The 22,616-nt window shown below is 46.3% G+C and overlaps 1 protein-coding gene across 2 annotated transcripts in view; it reads right to left on the bottom strand.

The window, feature by feature from the left end:
* Positions 1 to 7,605, bottom strand: part of LOC144123465 (solute carrier family 22 member 7-like) — a 46,712-nt gene extending 39,107 nt beyond the window's left edge. Inside the window, exon 1 of one of the 2 annotated variants that reach the window (XM_077656286.1) lies at positions 7,467 to 7,605. In XM_077656286.1, the coding sequence (XP_077512412.1) occupies positions 7,467 to 7,514 (48 nt within the window). In that variant the 5' untranslated portion in view covers positions 7,515 to 7,605. The remainder of the gene's footprint in view (positions 1 to 7,466) is intronic. The other variant, XM_077656287.1, reaches the window with a different exon arrangement.
* Between the last annotated feature and the right edge of the window lie 15,011 nt (positions 7,606 to 22,616).

Raw genomic sequence — 22,616 nt, 5'->3', positions numbered from 1 at the left:
CTTCCTTTCTTCTTTCACTCCCTCCCTTATCCCTTCCCTTACGGGGCGGTTCAGGTGTCCAACGATATATGAGACAGATACTGCGCCATTTCCTTTCCCCAAAAACCAATTATTCATTAATTAATGAAAGTTTTGACTTCAAAATTAGTAATTACAATAATAATAATAATAATAATAATAATAATAATAATAATAATAATAATAATAATAATATTAATAATAATAATAATAATAATAATAATAATAATAATAATAAAGAAAGGAACTGCATGAAACAGAATTATTAAGCCAAAATATAATAATTTAGAGGAAAGAAAATTTTGTAACCCTTAGCCTGGCAGTCGGTGAGATTCTAGCATTACCGCAGCCGATCACGCCTCGTGTTAAACTGATACACTCGCGCGTCTTCTTCTTCTTCTTCACCCCAGGTATAAATGCACATCATCGTCTTCATCAACTGATAATACTATGGAACTAATATACACCCTCTGGCGCTGTGCATTGCACATCATCGTCTTTATCAACAAATACTACTGGAATAAAAAAATTATCATGCGCCGACGTCAACGACGATGAAGCTTCGGCGCTTCCCACGTCTCAAGAAGCCCAGTTGATGAAATGGCAGCGTCTTTTGCAAATTCCATTTCATCAACTGGGCTTGCCTGTGTCCTTGCGGTTGTTCTTTCCATTGGCGCTTCTTTGCTTGGACGAAGCGACAGGAGTGTGCGCTCTGCTGTGCAAAATTTTCTTCGCGAAACGCAGCGACTCCCATTCTAATTCCTTTTTACCGATCTCAGTCAGTACGACATTGAAACACTACAGGCATTGTAAACTATTATGCACATTAAGCCATTGTCCCGTCCTCGATCTCCAGGTTAACAGGACCCCTGTCCTTCCGTCTTCCAATCTATCAGACTACATACTATTACCACTCCTTTTACCGTCAAAACTTTCCTGTATCCAGGAATTAACCGCCTGTGTCTTGGCCACTCCCCCGTAGTGGGTATGTGCCAGCAACGTCTGAGGTCTTCCTTCCTTCCTTCCTTCCTTCCTTCCTTCCTTCCTTCCTTCCTTCCTTCCTTCCTTCCTTCCTTCCTTCCTTCCTTCCTTCCTTCCTTCCTTCCTTCCTTTCTTTCTTTCTTTCTTTCTTTCTTTCTTCCTTCCTTCCTTCCTTCCTTCCTTCCTTCCTTTCTTTCTTTCTTTCTTTCTTTCTTTCTTCCTTCCTTCCTTCCTTCCTTCCTTCCTTCCTTCCTTCCTTCCTTCCTTCCTTCCTTCCTTCCTTCCTTCCTTCCTATCACTCTTCACTACTCTAGAACTTGTATCGTCGCCAGACGTGCCGACGACCCATGAACCCAAAAGCACAGGCCCCAACCAGGCTAAACACATGCTTTGGCACGTCTTCGGGGTTGAACTACGTTGAAACCTTACCGCATTCTTTCTCTTGATTACGAAGTTATTCCTTTGTTATCACTTATACGATACAGATGGGCGGGCGGACGAAAGACCGGCGAGTGGGCGGCCGGGGAGACTCCCCTCATATTAGAACAGGGGCCATTTTAACCGACGTAGCTTCTAACGTGCCGTCTTCAAGTCCACAGCTAGAATTTCCCTCAATTGCTATCATCGATCAGCCAGCTTGTTCCAAATTCCTCTTGACTGACTACACAATTGCTGTTTTAATGGTGGTTTCAACGATACATATACCGTTTGAATTCTCATGGCCTGTACATTTATTCTGTCACTGGGTAATGAGATAGATTCGTCAACTGATTGTGTATCCATTGCCATTTCAGGCGGTATATGCGTAACATCACACCATTTCCTTCCGATTCTAAGCCAGCAGTTTTTTCTCATCATTTTGGTAAAAAAAGCTCCTTTATGGAGGTTAGGCTCCGCTTCGACTTAAGCGTGGTCGAATTGGGTTCTGGTCGCTGCATTTATTTTCTTGTGGAATTGGCAAAGAATAGCACTGCTGTGTAATGCTACTAATCAGTTGTTATAGAGCAATATTTAATGTCTAATTAAATATGAATAAGTTTTAGAAAATAATTCAGATTTAATTTTAGCCAAGTTCTTCTCCTCCCACGATCAACGCTCGAAACAAGCAACGAGGAATAAAAATACGCAGACAGCTGAAAGAAACGTTATTTTCGACTTTTATTATAGGAAAATGAGAAAGCGTTAATCAGATCACATTGGCGCCACCGCAAGAATCGCTTGCAGTTCTCGCGAAATAGCTGCTCGGAGCTGACTGTTGCCCTTCTTCGACTTTGAACCCATTTCTTAAGCTGGGGCTCCACCTATTAAGCACGCCGCTTCATTATCTGAGTTCGAAGCAACAATTTCAAGCTGATCGTAAAATGGTTCGTAAAATCTGCCATATTGTTTGTTTACATTTCTCATCTTGCGGCTTGTCATTCATCTTGTCTTGACCCGGACTACACGCGCAGTGTCTGAAGCAATTAAATACCCCTCATGATATAAATCCTACAACCACAAATACGCTGTGCAAGTTAATTTTAGTAATAGCGGCCAGAACTTTCCTCGTATCGTCACAAGGAGGACGATATGGCTGCTCAAGTCTGATGGCGCAGCCGTTTGCTCGACAGTTTTCGATTGTGCTCTATGCTGTGGCCATGTGAAGTGCGGTGTATGTTTAGTGTGCGGAATACATTATGCAACCGGTGAAGTCGCGTACTTGTGTGAAGCGCAGTATGCCAAGTGAAGGGGTCATTTTTGGCAGGTTCCATAGCAACCACTTTACGCGCATTGCTTGCGAAGCTGGTGGAAACGGCGCCGCTGCCTGGGATGCATTAACAGCGCGCTCTCCTGTGTCGAAATATGCATGCACGGCCTCCATCACGATGTCATGGCGCCAGGAACACACTGCCCACTGCGCCGTGCTTGACTTCGACAACGTTGCCAACTTGCCAAGGTCATTGTTGTTCCCCCGTTTCCGAACCTTCTTGCTGCACAGGCCCACTGCAAGCACGCTTTACTTCTGTGGTTCCCGTAGCATTTTAGTTTCCGCTTTCTTTACATCGTATCAAGCGTAAAACCGTTTAGCAGTACGCTCAGTGCGCGTGGCGGTAAAGAGATCCCGCCTGCGGGCTCGAAAGCTTTGCGGAGAAGCCAACCCAAACGGGTACTCACGATGAGATTTTCCTCGCCTGCCCTCTGTTGCAACGGCCCGTTTCGGCTTCGGCACCTATAAAACGGAGCCAAATATCCTGAATACGTATATCACTGTTCTCTACAACATTACTTCGCCAAGAATCGTCTTCTAGCTGATGACCTTCATGCGGGCCACGGAAGAAACAGGCGCGCGTTGGCAAGGCTGACATGATCGCTTCGTGTACCACCGGCCACGACATGGGCGCTCGGTGCGCTTGTTGAAGGCAACCGCAATGCACATTTCCGGCGCATTAACATGCTGTCCTCAATGTACAGAGTGGTCGGTAAGCCCTTCCACATGCGGAAGTTGCAACCAAGGTCACGTACAGATATAACGGATAAACGGATACAAATAGGAATTACAGCGCCCCTTACATTTCGTTGTACAGGGGTTCAACTCTGCCTCCAAAGCCGCCCTACAGCAACGTTGGAATAACTTAAACTTCGCAATTAAATTCACCTTGGCACATTTTAAATGTTATTCAACCGTTCGAGACGTTCTTGTGCTCGGTCAAGAGTTTAAGCAAAAAAATAATATTAGGAGAGCAGGCTGGAGCCGTCGTTGTTTCGAATATCCGGCGGTGCAATGCAAGTTAGCGGTTATTGTAACACAAAAGCTGAACATGAGCGTAGCCTGAGCTAAAATAAAAAGGCTGCGTTGCAGAGCGCAGCGTAGAAGCAAACAACACCTGTCCTCGATTCGCTGGCACCGACGCGGAGGACAGCTGAACTGAACCGTGAACTAAATGGTTTAGGATGCAATATACGACGGATGAGTAATTACTCGTTTATTGTGATGAGAATGGGTCAATGCTGGGAGGGAAATTAAGACAGCAATTAAGTGTCCGTACTGCTCGCATACATATGCGAATGTCCGAATTAGTGAGTAAAAAAGGTACCAACGTTAGTTAGAACGAGCAATACGTAATGTGATCGCAAGTCTGACCGAAGTTTTATCCTATTGAAAACAACTAAAAGCCAGGCTTAAAATTACAGTTATGGGACAGTAGGGCAAACAGAACACGGTCGCCTGTTAGTTAGCGCCACCTAAGTTGCAAACGCGCAATCAACCAAATTTGAATATTTAGCCAGAGTGATCCACCGCACCTCCACTGCAAACCTACTTGAAGGTGACGGCATTGGTCTCCTCTATCAGAGAAAAAAAAAATTTTGAAGTGAGTGTTGGCGATTTAGAAAACAGTCGAAAAGGCGCCAATTTCCATACAATACCATTTTCGCAACTGTGCAGTTCAACGGACTAAATCGCCTAGATTAATTAAGTATTTATTTATTATAATTGGTTGTAGGCATTATCTTCTTCGAAGTTTTAAAATGTTCGCGGCTCGCATTGTTACCCGGGAATTATTTTAGCCGCAATGAAAATTTGAGGCAAAACACGACACTGTGATGTTCTGCCGCGCATGAAGTAATGTTCATGCTTTTATTGCTTCCCCCAAAGCGCTTTGTTACGTCGTTATGCAGTATGTAGCGAACGGTTATATGGAAAAAATTTATTGGCTTTCGAGGCGATAAGGTCATGAAAAACGTTCTGGGGAGCATCACGCAGCGCCGGAGTCACCGAGAGTTTTGATATCTATGAAAACAGCCTCTGAAAAGAGAAAATAAAAAAATGGCTGTCCGTTTAGCATTGCTAAGCGGGAAGTATTGTGTAAAAGCACAGTTTTCTGCAGGTGAACACCACAGCCACGCACTTAAAACGCGGTTAAGGTGTCCACTGACCTAGGAGCCAGTTATGCGCGTCTTCAAATTTTTCATCGGCAATGCCTATTTACGCCGGCGAAGTGTGCTCTAGTGCCGAGTTTCTGCAGCAATGTTGTCGATACCAACGCGTATTGCTCTAGCCCCATGTTCCTGCCACAGCGTATCAAGGCAACGCATGCAGCGCACATCTGTCACTACCGCCACATAGCTCAAAGCGCGAATATTGTTGTGATAGCAGTGTTAGTTGATGAAGGAAATGGTGTGCAATGCGCACCGCGAGAGTGTGTTGCAGTTTAACACGCGGCGCCTTCGGCTGCGGCGACAGCCTAGAGCTCTCGTGCAGTGGCCTGCGAGACTGATCTGTTCGCGCCGCCGCGGGTTCCAATCCCAGTCGCGGATATTTATTTTTATTTATTTATTTCACTTGGCGCAAACCCACAAACATCGCACTATCTTGCTCGGGGTTTATCCATGGGAATAGTGCTTGGGCACTAATAAGGGAATATGCAGGGCAGGATCTGCCCAGAGTTTTTCTGGAACGTAAGCGGCTGTGCTCTTTAGGCCAGCAAGAACGGCTACTTGTAGAATACATTCTGACACTGGGGCAGACTCGGTTCGGTCTGACCTGCGGCCACGTTCAAAAGCTCTTGCTGACATACTGCTATTCGAACCAAATCGCATATCCACTGGCCAGGGAAGAAGCGAAAGAGCAACCATTGTTGACGTTGAAGGAGAAAAAAAAATGTAATGGAAAGGAAAATGAAGAATTTAGATTTGAATAGAGAAAGCAGGGAATTCAAAAAGGATCGCGCAAAGCCTGGGTTAGTACTGCATAGTCTGAAGCGCGTCATGAAAGAAAACAATCTGGGGTTCTGTATAGACAACGTTTATAATGCGGGTGGGTTCAGAAAGATACGGTTGCTGCCATGGGGGAAACATTGAGAGTTTTCGTTCCAAGACCGAATTTCGTACTAATTTTGGAAGGCCATCTCATTTTGCTGCCGGGTTCAAGACAAAAGGCTACATTTAAAGCTTTCTAATATATCATAAAGCTTTCATATTTACTGAACCCGACGCTAGGATGGAAGCAAATAATTCTGTAATATTAATTTGTTGATACTTCTCAGCAACAAAAACACTGCGACCATTTGCAAATTTGTGTCGCGCTTCGTTCCGCTCACCGCAATCATTGCAGCTTTACGCAGTTTAAACTTTTTTTTTGGGTGCTTTATTAGCACTGCGTTTTGCTCTTAACGACCGTGCTTTAAATACACGACCGCCACAAGCTCTGGGTGCAGCCGCTCCCTCACAATATGACCCAGGATACACGATGGAAGACGCGGAGCACGCGTTCGGCGGCTGCAAACCCGATATGGTTTTAACACACGCTTGCACTGTGTGGATGTTGCTGGCTCCGTTAATGGGGGTTTCTACTCGGCGACAGTTATCCTTCATGGAACACAGGTGGAGCTCTCGTTGCACCCAGTGGAGCATGTGTTGCACCCGGTGCAACACATGCTGAGGAAGTCGTTACTGCGATGGCCGCCTCTGACTGCAAGTCGAAGGTAATTATCACAGACTCACGCAGGGCCTGCAAGAGCTACCTAGCTGGAGAAATTTCCCCTCTAGCCTGTAAAATACTGCGCACCTGCTTCCGGCGCACAGATTCCCTACCAAACTTGTATCTTGTGGACGCCTGGCCATCACGGAGCAGGAGGGAATGAGGTCGCTGACGCGGCTGCCCGAGCGCTCAATTCCCGGGTACTTCGTCTCAGCCCCGCTGGCTCAGAGCAGCCGTAGCCCTTTCTGTGCTTAAGAGAAATTCTAGTGTATTACAGCGACAAGCGCCACCGCTACTCACCCCCAGCGAAGGGGCTGGGGGAGGCGGAGAGCGAATGCTCAGGCGCTACTAACACTTTATTATGCCCGGCAGTCTTGAGAGACGTTGACCCGACGGTCACTGGTCTGTGCCGACGCTATGGGGAGACGTCTGACATCTACCGCGTGCCGTGGGCCTGCCAGCTAAATTCAGCCCTCAACCGTAACTCCCACCCCACAATAGAGGACTGGGAGGCGGTTCTTCAGGCCCAAAAAGCCTTGGTCGCGAGGTCGCGGGTGCCGGTTTCGTCCAGTGATGTCCCGGAATAGGGATGTCAATAAGTGGGCAGAGACTCCGGTCTCCTACGCTCTCTTTTGATGCAATAAATGTTTTTCACTCACTCACTCACTCTACGGCAACAATCTTCAAATTACTCATTCTGGCACGCGCACTTATTCAAGAGGTTTACAATTCAAGCAATTTAAATACATCTATATATTAAGCACTTGTTAGTGTCAGCCAGCAATCTATACACAGACTCAGAAGCCTTGATGGTGTTACTTCACTCTGTATTCATGTGACATGCGAGAGCAGATTACCGAACATTTGTGTGCGTGTGTGCCTAGCTGGGCTAAAAAAAATGCGCTTCCAGTCTCTGTTTTCTGAACCCATGCGAAATGCGAATGCGGTATCACTGAAGCTTCTTTAAAGAGTCACATATCTGATTCCCCATTTGCTCGTGGCAACTCACCACCGTTCCGGGGACCAAAGAGAGTCGGGGTTGACCATGAAACGCCATTTCTTGTCTCTGCTCAGTGCCAGGCTTTCAGGGAGCGCCGGTACGAAGTAGTGCGATGCAATGGGCGCTCGTTTTAAGCTGCTTCGTGCCGGACTGCGTAAAGCAGGTGGTACGGTTATTATGCGCAAAGCAGTGCGTCATCGGAGCCCGTTTGCGCAGGGAAGAAATTTATGTGAACTGAACTCCCCAGTCGCGCTGACAGCCCACCTGCAGATGCAGACTGAGGATGTCTTGTTTGCTTTATTCAGCAGTGCAGAGAGCCCGCAGCTCATGCCTTTTGTCCTCGCATTGTTTGGGAGAGATTCGGCGCAGTGACGTAGACAATAAATTAGGCTTCTGAGTAGCAGATAAGTCTGCTTTCAACACTCGTACGTTTAGTTCTGGTCGCATTTCCACGGCACTCCATAGCACTTAACCGTTGTCAGTCGACCTAATGTCGAAAATATGGAGAAAAAGTGACATAGGGCAGTATGTGACAGTCTGGTACTTAACGCGCCCTAAATTTTAAACGCGCAGCAAAATTAATTGCTTGTTTACCTAGATACTCAGCCACGTGTCCACTTCAACTCCTCTTAAAAGCTCCGTGCAAAAGTTTTTAACGTGGCTATAAAATGCGTGCAGTACGTCGAGTAAAGCTTGCTGGGCATTCATTTCGAGTACAAGTCGTGAACTGCGAGCCAATAATTTAAAAATATATTTTTTAACTTACCATTCCGGCGCCTCGCGGTCACGTCCAGTGCCGGACCCTTGCGCGAATTATCCTTTTCACCTCCGTAAGGCACACGTGACCTCAGCAGTGAGGGGCTGCCATTGGCTCGCCAAAACCACCAGTGATGTTCGTAGACTACGTAGGAGCAAGCGGCGTCTTTTGCGGCCGCCTGGATACCTTGCTCCCTCACTCCCTTCCTCTGCCTCCCTATTGTCGTCCCGTGATGGGGCCCGAGCCCAGAAAAAATGAAAACTAAACCAAGTCGAGTCGTCCAGGTGACGTTTACGTGGGCGAAGACTATAGTCCCTGAACATAATTTTTATTTTCTTTTTCTGGCTAGCTCATGCGCATATTAGTTGACAGGGGAAAGGCAGAAGGACATCTTTAGTCGCCGATATCTGTGGTCCTGCATGAGCTATACGAAAACTTTTACGGGAGAATGAGGCGTGTTCAATTGCAAAATTTTTGTTTGTAGCGGTAGCTATATTGCGCTAGCATTTCAAGACTTCAGCGTGGCCACCCCGTGGCCACCGTGGCGGCGCCGTGGCTAGTCAAGTGGTTGTTCACGTGGTTTGTCACGTGGTGCGGAGTAGCTGCCGGCGGCTCGGCGCGCCGGCGAAACCGGGTGGGGGGGGGGGGGGGGGGGGAGATGGGGAGAGAGTGAATCAACGGCCAGGAACGAAGATGAAGAAGGACCGCCCAGCGAAACGGAGCGGCGAAAGACTGGCTTCGCAATTCGACTGAGCGAGTTCCACTCGGCCAGCTGTAGCGATCGCTTCACTGCAGGTTTAATCAGCGCTAAACAACAGCATTTTTTTGCTTTTATAACTGTTTGTGAGAACCGTTGCATGCACCCTTTAAGGTTGGCGAGGTTGTACAATGCAAGCGGAGATAAAAATAGCGAATTAAGCCTTGTTAAACAGAAAAGTGCTCAAAAAATGGACATCGAAGGGAAGAGGACATGGAGAAGGAAGGGTTTACTTATCGATAGATGCCTTTTTGAGAAGAAGCTCTCATTTGAGAGTCCAGATAGCCCAGTATAGGACGAGGTGAAGCGCACTTATTAGAAACAGCGACTTCCAACAGGAAAGTTCAACAATCTAGAAAAAAAGTAATTTTATTCAACTAGAACTCCAATTTCCTTTGGTGTGGACATTATTTTTTTTTTTTTGCTGAAGGCCATGCATTAAATAAGTCCCTATCTGTGTTAAAACCTGTAAAGGCGGCTCCTTTGTGCGCACTTCAAGGCAGAAAAATAACACATTTCAGGCTCCTAGATCTCTTCGTTAGCCGGGAAAGAACAGTGACTACAACTCCCCACCTCTCCCACCTCCGACAGGGATGCTTACTCCAAGGACATAGATCAGGGCACCTATGCTCAGGGCACAATCTTGAAGGTACAATCTCCCCAGCTTACCTAGAGACAGTTCTCATTGCCCAGGTGTTAAGCCGGGGAGTTGTCGATTACGTTATACTACGACGATGACTCCGTCTCCCCCAGAGAAAGTCAGTCACGCTGCTGTTGCAGCAAAGGAACAGCGACGCAATCTAACTTATTCCAGCGAAAAGCAATGCTTAGCTCTGCTGCGGTTCCAGCCTGCCCAACATTTCATGGGCAAACGCAGCGGCGCAGCTGCACGTTGTGTAAGCTGCGCGTGTACGCCGCAACATCTGGCGAATCTCGCTAGGCGGGTAGCGTCCTGCGCTCCTAATACTAGCACTGGCGTGTGTACCGCACTACATGTACGCTTATGCCAGCCAGACTTCAATTTCCATCCGCAACGGCAGTAAAGCTTTAAACTACCTGGCCTTCATTTGCATCAATAAAACTTGTCGGCCTATAGTTGGTTTATTATTATTCTTCGTTTCGAGGACGACGACGAAGTAAGGAAACACATACCACAAAGCGCTGCGCTTCTGTGTGTGACGTTCCTTTACTTCGTTTTTGTCCTTTTCGCGCAGCAGACACAAATCTCATTTGCGATTCTCATTATGCATTGTTGCCACGTCACTCCCCGTTTTCATAAGCATGTTTACTTCTATTTTCATTAGTTTTACTAATACCACAGTTACACGCACCTGATGAGTTCTTCGAGCTGCTTGATAGCCGTACTTGAACCCTAGCGTGATGTCATGTTCTGCGTCGCCCGTCACAGCATACTCCCTTCTGTCAGGTGGTAAATGTTAATTATGTGGAAAAGTTAAGAAGCCTGTATGGACTTTGAAATGCATAAAATGCGAGTATGCATCTTTCCGACTATGACTGGCTTACAGAGATTTGTTCGCGGTGGTCTGAAGAAGATAGGAAAGGCCGTAGCGAGTTTGTGGTCCAGCGAATTATTTAGATACGGCTGGTATCCATAATGGTGTTTTTCTGATCGAATTTAATTAAGACCGTAGGAAAAGAAGTAGCCGCAGTGCTGGCTGCTCAAACAAAGGGGCCTTCGATATTTTCTTGTTCAATTGGTTTTTTCCGAAATATGTTCGAATTTCTCGCATGTTTGTGATGCGGAGTGCATTACAGGTCGGTGACTAGCTCGGCACTCTCCAGTCACGATATAGATAAACGCAACAGTTAAGGTATCGGGAAACCAGCAATTTTGCACGGAGACGTACAAACAGCTTCGTGAATATGGGGCCGCATTCGTGAGATTTCTTTTGCAAAAAGATCGCCGTGAATGGCTGGAGCCCAAGCGATCACCAGTGATGACAGCCACAATAACAAAAACGAGCCAATCGTTAACTGCGTCACTCAGTCTTCTTCAACGTCGTATTTAAAATAGACTGTGTTTTTTCTGCGCAAATTAAGCGTTAGCCGGGAGCCTTTGTATTACGTATTGTTTATACCTGTTTCGGCTTCACAGTAATGAGCATGACGTTTGATCTTCATTTTGTAATAAGCGCCGTAGGCATCACGAGCCGTGTACTGGTTCAGGCGCAGTATTCTGGGAATTTGTGCAGCAAGGGCAGCGCGAACTGCACGTCCTTGGTACTGGCACATGCTCTGCGTTTTTGTTGCCGTTGCTCCGACTACAGTGCACAAGGCTGCCTTGCGCCACCTTCCAGCGATGAAACAGGCGCAACGAGCGAACTTATCAATAGGCTGAAAGGTTAGTGAGCGTATATAGGCTCGAATGTAAAAAAAAAAGTACGCTGTGCTGCTTCAGAACGGTAAGGCATTTTTAGCTGGAGTTCCTTACTTTTCGCCAGAGACTGTTTTTAGTCCGAAGTTGAAAATTGAGGTTTGACGGCCCGCGCAGGTAGAATACCAGCTCCTAGCCGCAAAAAAACCCTCTTACTGAATACAAAGCTCTTGTGAGGTAGAAAAGAGCAATAACTAAAATGCCGGTATCGCCGCCACAGGCCAATTTCGCGATTACAAGAGCGATTGCTTAATTTCACAATTTCCATGCCTTCATGCGCACGTGCACAAACACATAAACGTATTTTTGATTATAACCGCGCTGACTACAATGCCATTAATATAGGGTTACAATCCTTTTGTGACACATATCTTCCGACTTTTTCTCAGCGTTCGGCCAACGAGAACTGGGTTTTGTTCAAAAATAGTTTACTGGAATTAGTACACCGTCATATACCACTGCTCACCCTCCGCACGAACGCGTCTAAACCATGGTTCAACAGGATGTTACATGCATTAAAAAACAAGAAAAAGCGACTATTCAAAGCTGCCAAACGCCTTGGCACACCGGCTTCATGGCAGAAACACAAAACCGCCGAAAAAACATATTGTAGTGCCATCCGCAAAGCAAAGCTTAAATATTATTCCCATGACCTTCAATCCCTTATGACACACAACCCTAAAAAATTTTGGAAAACGATATCACCTATTGACACTCCGGTTCTTGTTTCGTTGTTGGATAACACTGGTGCTCCAGTTATAGAAGAAGAATGCCCACTTATATTTAATAATTATTTTTCTTCAGTGTTCACACAGGAAGACCATTCCACTACTCCACCATTAGTAGATGCCGATTACCAGTACATGAGTCCCATAGAAATAAGTGTCTCCGGTATTGCAGCATTAATAAACAATCTTAAGATTTCGACTTCTGCTGGCATTGATGATATTAATACAAAAATTCTCAAAAGCACAGTGATCCATTCAAGCAATATTCTCTTCCATATATTTCGTCAGTCGCTATCAACTGGTGAAATTCCATGGGATTGGAAAATTGGTAAAATTATCCCCATCTTCAAATCAGGTGATAAAACGAACGCGCAAAATTATCGCCCCATATCATTGACATCTGTCCCATGTAAGATCCTCGAACACATCATCGTATCAGCAGTGGCGCAGCATCTAGATAGTAATAATTTCTTTTTTTCTAACCAGCACGGGTTCAGGAAAGGCTTCTCTTGTGAGACTCAACTACTGGAATTTACTAACGAGCTACTACACAACATGAACGAGAACTTCCAAACAGACTGCATATTCTTAGATTTCTCAAAAGCATTCGACCGCGTTGCGCACTCACGCTTAATAGGTAAAATTACTTCCCTCAACCTAGACTCACTAACAACCTCATGGCTAAGGAATTTCTTGTCTTTTCGTAAACAGTTCACGGTTATTAACGGCCACTCATCTCCGTTTAGCGATGTTCTATCTGGTGTTCCTCAAGGAAGCGTCCTGGGCCCGTTGCTGTTCCTGATTTACATTAATGATCTGCCATCTAACATTACATCAACCATTCGCTTGTTCGCAGATGACTGCATAATTTACCGCAAAATCCGATCACCTGCAGACCTTCTTGCACTTCAAAGGGACCTCGATCATGTAACCGCTTGGTGTTCATCATGGCAAATGTCACTTAACACTGAAAAATGCAAGTTAATGACATTCAGCCGCAAAAAATCTAACTCTTCGTTCAATTACATGCTCGATAACAGCTTAGTCTCTCAGGTGTCTTCTTACAAATACCTCGGTGTCCATTTTTCATGTAACTTGTCCTGGTCCACTCATATACAGAAAATAACAGCTAAAGCATCTCGGACCTTAGGATACCTAAAACGGAATCTTCATGGAACTCCTGCGACTACCCGTAAGCTCGCCTATCAAACATTTGTTCGTCCGCAACTCGAGTATGCATCATCCATTTGGTCACCTCACCAGGCTTATTTAATTAACTCCCTTGAATCAGTCCAAAATCGTGCTGCGCGTTTCATCTCCAGAAACTATGACCGTCACTCAAGCGTCACAAACATTAAATTATCGCTCTCTCTTTGTACCTTGCAATCACGAAGATTAATTGCCCTAATCTGCTTATTTCACAAGATAGTCTATAGCACTAATCCTTCGACTCTCCCTCTTGCCCAACCTCACCGCACCTCGCGCCGTTTAAACAACCATCTCAGCTTCAAACGCCTTTCAGGTAAAACCGTTGCATTCAATTCATCCGCTTTGCCGCAGGCTATTGTTCACTGGAATGGTCTTCCGGAACACATCGTCAATATTCGTGATCCAGCTTCTTTTAGGACCGAAATAACAGCCATTTTTTCTAATTACTGACGCGTCAATAACTATTGTATAATGATGTTCTTACTGTTTAATGAGTACTAACAGTCAATCAGCATTATATAATCGTGTCATTCATGCTCCTGTTATTACCCCTATTTATGTAATCCCCCCCTCACACAATACTCCATGCTTGGAGCCTGTGAGGCAACGTGAATAAATTAAGACTACGAGCGCTACGAGGACTACTACAATTTTGAACATGTTCGTACGTAACAAATCTCTATTCAACAGTCGTGACGGTGGCTCGGAGGTGACAGGTACCGCACCAGTAGCTTGGCTTGCTGCCGACACTGCCGACTCCTCGGCTCTCGGACTATCCTGCCAGACCCGCCGCCTCGGCCCTCAACAGCATCGCACGCTGTGTGGGGTTGAGGTCGCTGAAGTGCAGGCCACAGTTCTTTGCGAGGGCTTTATTGTCGGGATTGGGAACGGGATCCATAGTAACGCTGATGCAAACGTAAACGAAGCGACGACGGCTGATAGAGGCCTTCAATGTCCAGCCAGCCGGCAGTGTAGTTTTCAGTTCGGTTGCTGCTAGGCTGCACCGCTCACCGTCAGCAATCAAGGAGTCCCCGTGTACGTCATTTTTCGGCTATTTCGTCATCAGAAAGTCTAGAGTTTGAACCAGAGCTCCGGGATAATGTTTTTCAGCTTTGAATCTAAATCTCTTCGTTGTCAGACAAGCAGCAATAAAGCCACGAAACGCTCACCTATCGGATTTTTGCTATAGAAAACAAAATTTGAGAGTTATCCTCAGTGTCCCTTTAAATAACTTCTTATGGCCAACGTCAATGCGATTCAGGATGAAGTACAAAAGTTTTCCTGCTGATGCAGTGCGCCCTCTTTGTCAGAGTTTGCGCCGAGCCAGTAAATTATTTTTTTTTTCTGAAATTCTCAAGTTAGTGCAGAAAAGAATATTTTTGACATTGCTTTACTTAGTACCGTTTCATATGAAACTCGTTAATCAATAAAAAAAACTTGCAGATTGTCTTTAAAACCGCGAACTGCTTTGACGACAGCCATATTATCCGATTTTGTTAAATGAGTGCTATATTATTTTGTATTTTATTTTTTTGTATGGAGGCTAAGTAAATATATAGCCGGTCAATAGCTATGCGGTTTATTTTGTTATCTTGTGTGCGCAGCGGCGCAATACAAAAGCGACCATTTCTGTGAAGAGAAATGCATTGCGCGCCAAAGATCTTTTATTTAGTTTGTAAATGTGTTGTACACAAGAGACGCGTATTCAGTAGACATATAATGAAACTGATCCAAACGAGTTGTGTAAAGGTGATTTACCCTCAACGTTTAACGCGACAGCATTACAGGTCCCGTTCAAGAGAAAAGCCGGCGTCTGCGCGTCCCTATAACGAAAAAGGCCCAATTGACGAGAGGGACATGACGTGATGTTAAGCACAAATTTCCCCGAAAAGAAAAAAAAGTGTTAGAGCGTAAATGGAGCCACTCATCTATCTTACCGGTATTCACCTACGGGGCAGAAACGTGGAGACTAACGAAAAGGGTTCAGCTTAAGTTAAGGACGACGCAGGGAGCTATGGAAAGAAAAATTATAGGTGTAACGATAAGAGACCGGAAGCAGGCAGAGTGGGTGGGGGAACAAAGCGGGTGTTCATGACACCCTAGTCGAAATCAAAAGGAAGAAATTGGCTTGGACAGGGCATGTGATGCAAAGGCGAGGTAACCGCTGGTCCTTAAGAGTAACGGAGTGAATTCCAACAGAAGGCAAGCGTAGCAGGGTGCGGCAGAAGGTTAGGTGGGCGGATGAGATTAGGAAGTTTGCGGGCATACGGTGTGCGCCGCTGGCAAAGGGCAGGGTTAAGTTGAGTGACATGGGAGAGGCCTTTAGCCCGCAGTGGGTTTAGTCTGGCTGATGATGATGATGATGGCCTTTGGGTCTCGAGCAGCTTTTTTTAAGCATGGTATTTATTACAGTAACATTATGTTCCATTAAAACCTACTTGCAAAGCTTTTAGGAATAGTTCAGTTCGATAGCATAGAGTCTTTGTGTGGCCACCTCATCCTGCAGGGTAGGCAAAAACAGTCATTGGAGCAGCCAATCAGCGTCACCAGTTGGAGCGAACAGTTATCGTCGCCAATTAAAAGCAGCCTATGCGCACTGAACAGCTGCAAGCGACAGGTGTGATGTGCTATGCTTTCGCATTGCACTGCCAAGGGTAAGTGAAGCCTCGTACAAGTGTTGTTCCTTTTTCATGTTTCGAGGCTCAACTGCTGGGGTTGTCCGCGCATTGTCCGTACTCCGAGATTCGTCGGTTCCGAAACCACCTTGTCCGGCCCAACCCGATTACTTAGAGGATGTGGCGACTCATATGCAGCGAAAATCGTCGAAGAAACCGGAAGGTGACGTCACACAAACAGACATTGCGTAGGCTCCCATAGAGCATATTGTCAAGGATCCCAATGAGATAAATAGCCAACATGGCGGCACGCTTTGAAGCGGAGCCTTTCGCTTCGGAGTGAACCCGTCAGTGTTACTGCGCTTTAGAGCGAAGGCTCTACTTCACGACCAAATCTGCAAAGGCGGATTAATCGCTGAGGCCCTGACCTTGAATAAGTAAATAAATAAATAATGCAGCGACTGGGATTCGAAACCGCGGCGTCGCCAACGAACCAGCTTCGCTGGTCACTGCACCACGCTATCGCCGCAGCCCATCACTCCTCGTGTTGTTGTTGCCTCAAAAGCGATGGTACATACCCACGGTGGGGGATTGGCCACGGTTTGGTGCAGATCCAAACAGGAGAAAACTCATCCAGGTTTATCTCAAGCTTGTTAAAGTGCAGCACATTCTCGCGCTCTGCATTGCACATCGTCTTATTCATCGACTTCTATCTGTGGCGCGAACAGATGAGATCAGCTTAAGCCGCAGTGGCACAGTGGTTATGGCGCTCGGCTAATGATCCAAAAGACACGGGTTCGATCCCCGCTGCGGCAGTTGAATTTCGATGGAGGCGATATATTAGAGGCCCGTGTAGCTGCTGTGGGATGTCAGTGCACGAAATTTCCGGAGCCCCTCACTACGGCGCCCCTCATAGCCTGAGTCGCTTTGGGACGTTAAACCTCCATAAACCGTGAGAAGTGCCGACGGCCCCGCAAAGCCAAACCATGAGCCAATCAGGATAAATACATGCTTTTGCACGTCTACTACTTTTAACTACGTTGAAACTCTACCAATTTGGTGCACAGCATCCGCTTCGTCTTTTCTTGCCTGTAACAAACTAGATGCACGATAAATAAGTTTTTTTTTTATTTCGTTGGACTATTAAGCAGCTCCTAGGACTAAGGAGGACCGTCAGTTTGCTGCAGAAATGGTTCACTTTATGAAAACCAAAAGTCGCCGCTGTCACTGCAGTTATCGCTGCGTCTGCGTTTGCATGCGTTGGAGGATGTGACATAAAGCGTACTGTATTCACTCGATTCTGATGCTCCCTGGATTTTAACTCGTACCTGTTCTTCAAGGTGAAATAAAAATAAAAATTCAATAGCTTCGGTTCTAACGCGCATCATATTTTCATGCTTGGATGCACATTAGCACCTTATTTTAAAGCGCTAGCTTGCTTTGCACATTATTTCGCGCCCACGTCGGCTTCCGTAGTGCAGACCTCAGCAACGCGCCAAGATGCTGGGCTCCGCTAACATCACGGCGAGTTCATCTTTTGACAGGAGCTCCGGCGACGGCAACGCGCTCGGCCAACTCAGAAGAGGGCCAAGGCGCTGTGCTGTGTGCCCCGACCGGGAGCGTCGACGACGAGTAGTAGTAGTAAGTGGTTTTATTAAATTAATAGTAAAAAGGAAGGAAAACATTTTTGCTAGCCCCGGCATCTGCCATCGATACTGAAGCACCTGAGCTGGGGCAGCGGAAATAAAGGATAGCAGGCAGAATGGAGAAATTAAATGAAAGAGGTGAGGGGACAGGAAGAGAGGATAGGGGGAGAAGTAATATACACAAACAATTTACACAATAAGAAATGTGTACAGGTTGTGCGCGTGATTAGTTCATGGTGGAGCAACGGCGACTATTGCTCGCCCGGCTTCCCGGCTGCACCTGTGTGTGCCCAGAAAGCCTGCGCACACAAGCTCACCTTTATTTTTTTTTTTAACCCGGCGTCGTGCGGGACTCGTCGCGTCTTCACAACCGGCGTTTTCATGTTGGCTCAAGTCCAGCTCGACGCCTTGCTGGAACTCTTTAAGGTGATAGCGAGGCCTACCGGCATCGAAGACTAGATATAGTCTAGGTAGGCAATATCGATCGTATCGGTGTGCAAGAAATGATTTTATGATGTCTGCCGATTGTAATAAAGTGTTGCAATTGGGGGGTGGGGGGTAGTTTGACGTCCACCCAAGCCTGAGGCCGCACAGAGGTTCGATCACTATAGAGTCTCTCAGTATTACCTAGAGGAAAAGCAGGCGGCACGGCCTTTAATCCACCATGGAGATGCGCAGGAATGTCGGGAAGATGAGGTTTCGTATTTGGCTTGGCTATTGTTCGGAATAAAACCCGGGTTAAGCCACAACAATGCAACTCCTATAGCAGCAAACTTCGAAGAAATGCTACAAAAGTTTCCATACCAGCCAGACGCTTGTATTAAATTTACTGAAGTTGTGAAAACGCACCATTAAAATAATTTCATCTGCGCTCTGTGGAGAATATCGTGGCGCACAGTGGCTAAGCTGCCGATTCATCTACGTTTTCGTCCTTACACTAGCCAAGCCAATTAAAAAAACTCGCCTTCCCGGCATTCCCGCGGTTGATGAAATGCTCTTTAAGAATATTGCATAGACACTCGCATAGAAAGTCTATGACAGCAGCAATTTATGTTCAGTAATGTTGCAGACGGCAAGTCGTCACGGCGACTTGCTGCTTCATTCAGCACTGCAGTAAGTGTGCACTGTATAACAATGATTGCACGTCACAAACCCTTCCACTCTTTCTCCCCCTCGCGTTGTGCCGCGTTGTGCCAAAGAGCGAGCTGTCTCTTATTTACCACTGACGCCCACCATGCCATCTGTAATCGGCATGCGCATCTGTCACCATCGATTACTGCAAAGCCCTAAGCCTTATGCGTAGTTGCGCGCATTTTCTTTTTATGCACACGTCCGGCCTTTACGGCGCAGAAAAGATTACCCGAAGTATTTTTTTCTATTTGTTCTATTTGTTTGGGTCAATGAAGCAGCTTTTTAGTGCCTCTTTAGTGAGGCATCCAATGCGCAACTAAAAATCAGGCTGCTTTTTTCAGTTTGTCGTGCTCCGTTTACCGGCAAAGAACAATAGTGCTGTTGGGCGTTTTGCTGCTGCAACTCGAACGCAGCGACATACTGCAGCCGCTGACAATGGCAGCCGAACTGACACCTGCATCTGGCGTTTAGGCCAGTCGGGTGTGGCTTAAAACAACGGTTTCGAAAGTGACGAAACTCGAGTACGGGTCATGAACTCGATACATTTCGGGTGAGCCTCCGCGTTGCTGCTGAGGTAACATAATCGTTGCTGGTAACATAGAGATCTCAATGGAAGCATGGCACCCTGACGGACTTTCTTCGAAACAGGTCGGATCTCCGTAACTGCCGTGTGTCGGAAATGAAACCTCCTGCCAGCGTCCCCAAAATAACGTTCCCCAAGTGCACCAAACCCATGAGGAATATATAGACTAAGCAGTGGTCGGTCTTAACGCTGCTCTAACCGGAGCCGCCTGGTCCAATTAGATCGGAGTGTTGCAAATCCGACAAAACAGAAGCCGGTCAGCGAAAGCTGGCAGCCAGGTTGGCGTAGAACACAGACGGCTCGTTGGGCGAACGTTTGCTCAACATGGGTGACAACTCTGCATATGTGACAGCATCAAGTGGATTAGGTGGTCCCTGGGATAAGGGGCCATATTTTGTAACATTTCGCTTCGTTTTACTCTCGTTTGGCACGGACGCCAGTCGGGAAGAAAATAACAGGATGTGGGGAAGCAAGCGGCGAATGAGAGGCACAGCGTATACGGTATATGTGGACGCGCCACCTCTAGCCATTCAATCGCAGCCGCTTCCAGTCTCGCCACGTCACAGCGACAGTGCTCTGCCATTTAGCTGCTCAACCACGGCATAGCTTCATTACAGAGACGGCATTTCTCGACAAACATATGTTCCGACAATGCGCACCAGCCTGGATATTTCAGGAGCGCAGTGAAAAACACTAAGTGCGCCAACATTCCACTAACAATCCCGTGCGTTTGGAACACAGCTCTGTGGGCAATGCGCGCGGTGTTGCTGCGAAAGTGCTCACCCGCCGGCTGTGTATCCTGTTGGAATAAACTATCGCGGCGAGCGTACGTGCACTACTATTATGTACAGTTATATATATATATATATATATATATATATATATATATATATATATATATATATATATATATATATATATATATATATATATATATATATATATATATATATATATATATATATATATATATATATATATATATATATATATATATATCCCCTACCTTTTCTTACTATTGCTCCGCACTTTCTTTCCTCACTGTCCTCTCCCTATACCTTTTATTTCCGCTGGCCACAGCTCAGGGCCTTCAGGCTTCGATGGCAAATGCCGCTGCTAGCAGCATCTTTTAACGGAATAGCGTTAAATGCTCCGTTCTCCAGAAGATACCGTATTGGCGTTGTGATCGAAAAATCACGGGCACGGCTCTGACAGGCTGTCCCCAGAGAGCAACCTAGGAGGCAAGTGGGCCGGCTAGGCCACGTGTCCCTTAGGCGTCATCGCTACCCGCCCACCGGATAGTGAGAAAACTGCCCATCGTGGCAAGTAGCAGTTGAACTAATGGCTGGTCGCTCGGGAAGAGCAGCCTGGGCCGCAAACGGCCCGCCGGTGGCAGCACCTGCCATCGCAGGGCAGTGGCGCATCGCTTAACCGCTACATCACTGCGCCATGAAGGGTTTGAGGACTCCCAGCGATCTATGAATGTAAAGTAGGGAATGACCTTCCGCGTATGTGGGAATTAACCCATTACGCTATCGCATCATACCATTAAGTACCTTAAGCTTCATTTTTTTTCTTCCGTTATTATTTTATCTATAAAGCACTAATAATAATAATGTTTTGACAGTCTGTTGCATCACAAGCTTACTGACTGACGCCCGGATTGTAAAGAATTTTACGTATGTGGGCGATTTTTTAATCCTTTTACAACTAAGTTCTCGTGACAGCGTTGACTCGGCTGCAAATGACATTTTATCTGCCTTTAATGAAACTTCCTCAGACTTCCAGAGACTTCCTCAGAGTTCCACTCATGACGAACCACTTGAATGCATCAGGTTATTCGACTCGCTTCTCACCTTTTCTGACGATAGCCACGTTTGCTAGAGTTAAGCTCCTCGCGCAAGGAAAGACTTGTTGCGCTACACCGCGTCGCGTCCTAAACTAGTGAAAAGAGGTATAGCCAACCACTGCACAGGTAACGCGTTAAGGAAAAACTGCCCACACGTTCTGCACAACAGTTTTCTAGAACAGGTTTGCCGGCTGCGGTCAGCGGGTTATCATGAACAGGTGATTTCTGTTGCTGAGTCATTACCTACCAATCTTAAGCAACAGCAGATGAATCGCAACGACTATGCCCCTTGTCAAGAAATGAGACAAGCTGTAATAGCAAGCGCGCACTACGTTTCGCATAATATTAGACTGCCACGAGATACGATGCCAACGTTTTCTTTTCAGCGCCCACAAAATATTTATCATTGTGTGCCCATATCTCTGCAAATAAGAGTACAAAAATGCACCATCAAGCATCAGAGTGTGTTCACAAAATGTACAACCAATATTGTATGCTCTCACCTCCTGTCGTGTGGAAAGGCCTACATCGGCCAGAGCGACCAGTGTATTAACAAAAGCTTAAGACAGCACTGCACATTGCTGCTGCCAGATAACACAGGCAACCTACATTGCGACCATTGTAAATACAGCGCCCCTCTCTTCGGTAATGTCAGAATCATCAGCCGCGGAAAGAAACAGAGCAACAAATTCTAGAAGCATCTAAAATCAACAAGTTAGGCACCGCATGCGTCAGCGACAGCTGTCAGTCTTACTGCAACAGGATACAACTTGATTAACGGGACACAGTTTGTCGCGTGCAAGATTGTCACGTGCAGGTTTGTCACCTGCACCTTGAAGTGTTTGTTGTTATTTGCTGTCGGCGTTGTTGTTAATGATTACGGGCATGTGCGCCCGGTTCTGATGTGACAATTTTCACCGAGGAAAATTCAGTTTGAAGCGTCCTCCTGTCTAATCATTCTTGTGAAGCACGCGTTTTTTTCTGCCGGTTTTTTCCTTAACAACGCACGAAATGGCTCAGAATGCTAGGCTTCTACAATAAAACTGCTATATTAAAGACTTCCTTCAACTAGTGCCTGTCTTTTACAAAATCAAAAATTGTAGGGGTCACTTAAGCTCCACATTGAGTGTATGATGCGACAGAGTTAATGTGTTAATGATCATATATGCGGAATTGGTAATTCTTGACTTCACATTCATCGATCCCTGGGAGTCCTCATACCACTCCTGACGCAGTGGTGCAGCGGTTGAGCGATGCGCCACTGCCCTGCGATGGCAGGTGCTGCCACCGGTGGAGCTTGCGAGAGACAGGTTGGTTCTCCCGAGCCATCTTGCGTGACCAATGATTAACTTAACCACCACCTGCCACGGTAGTCAGTTTGCTCACAATCCGGCGGGCAGGTTGTGATGACGCCGCAAGGTCACGTGACCCAGCTGGCTCACCTAGTTTGCTTCTCCGGGAATTTTTAGCTCACAGCGCCGACGACGAC

The sequence above is a fragment of the Amblyomma americanum genome, chromosome 3 (genome assembly GCF_052857255.1).
Source record: "Amblyomma americanum isolate KBUSLIRL-KWMA chromosome 3, ASM5285725v1, whole genome shotgun sequence".
In the NCBI taxonomy this organism is placed as follows: domain Eukaryota; kingdom Metazoa; phylum Arthropoda; class Arachnida; order Ixodida; family Ixodidae; genus Amblyomma; species Amblyomma americanum.
Note: the sequence above shows the minus strand (reverse complement) of the source record. Positions and strands in the feature narration are given on the sequence as shown.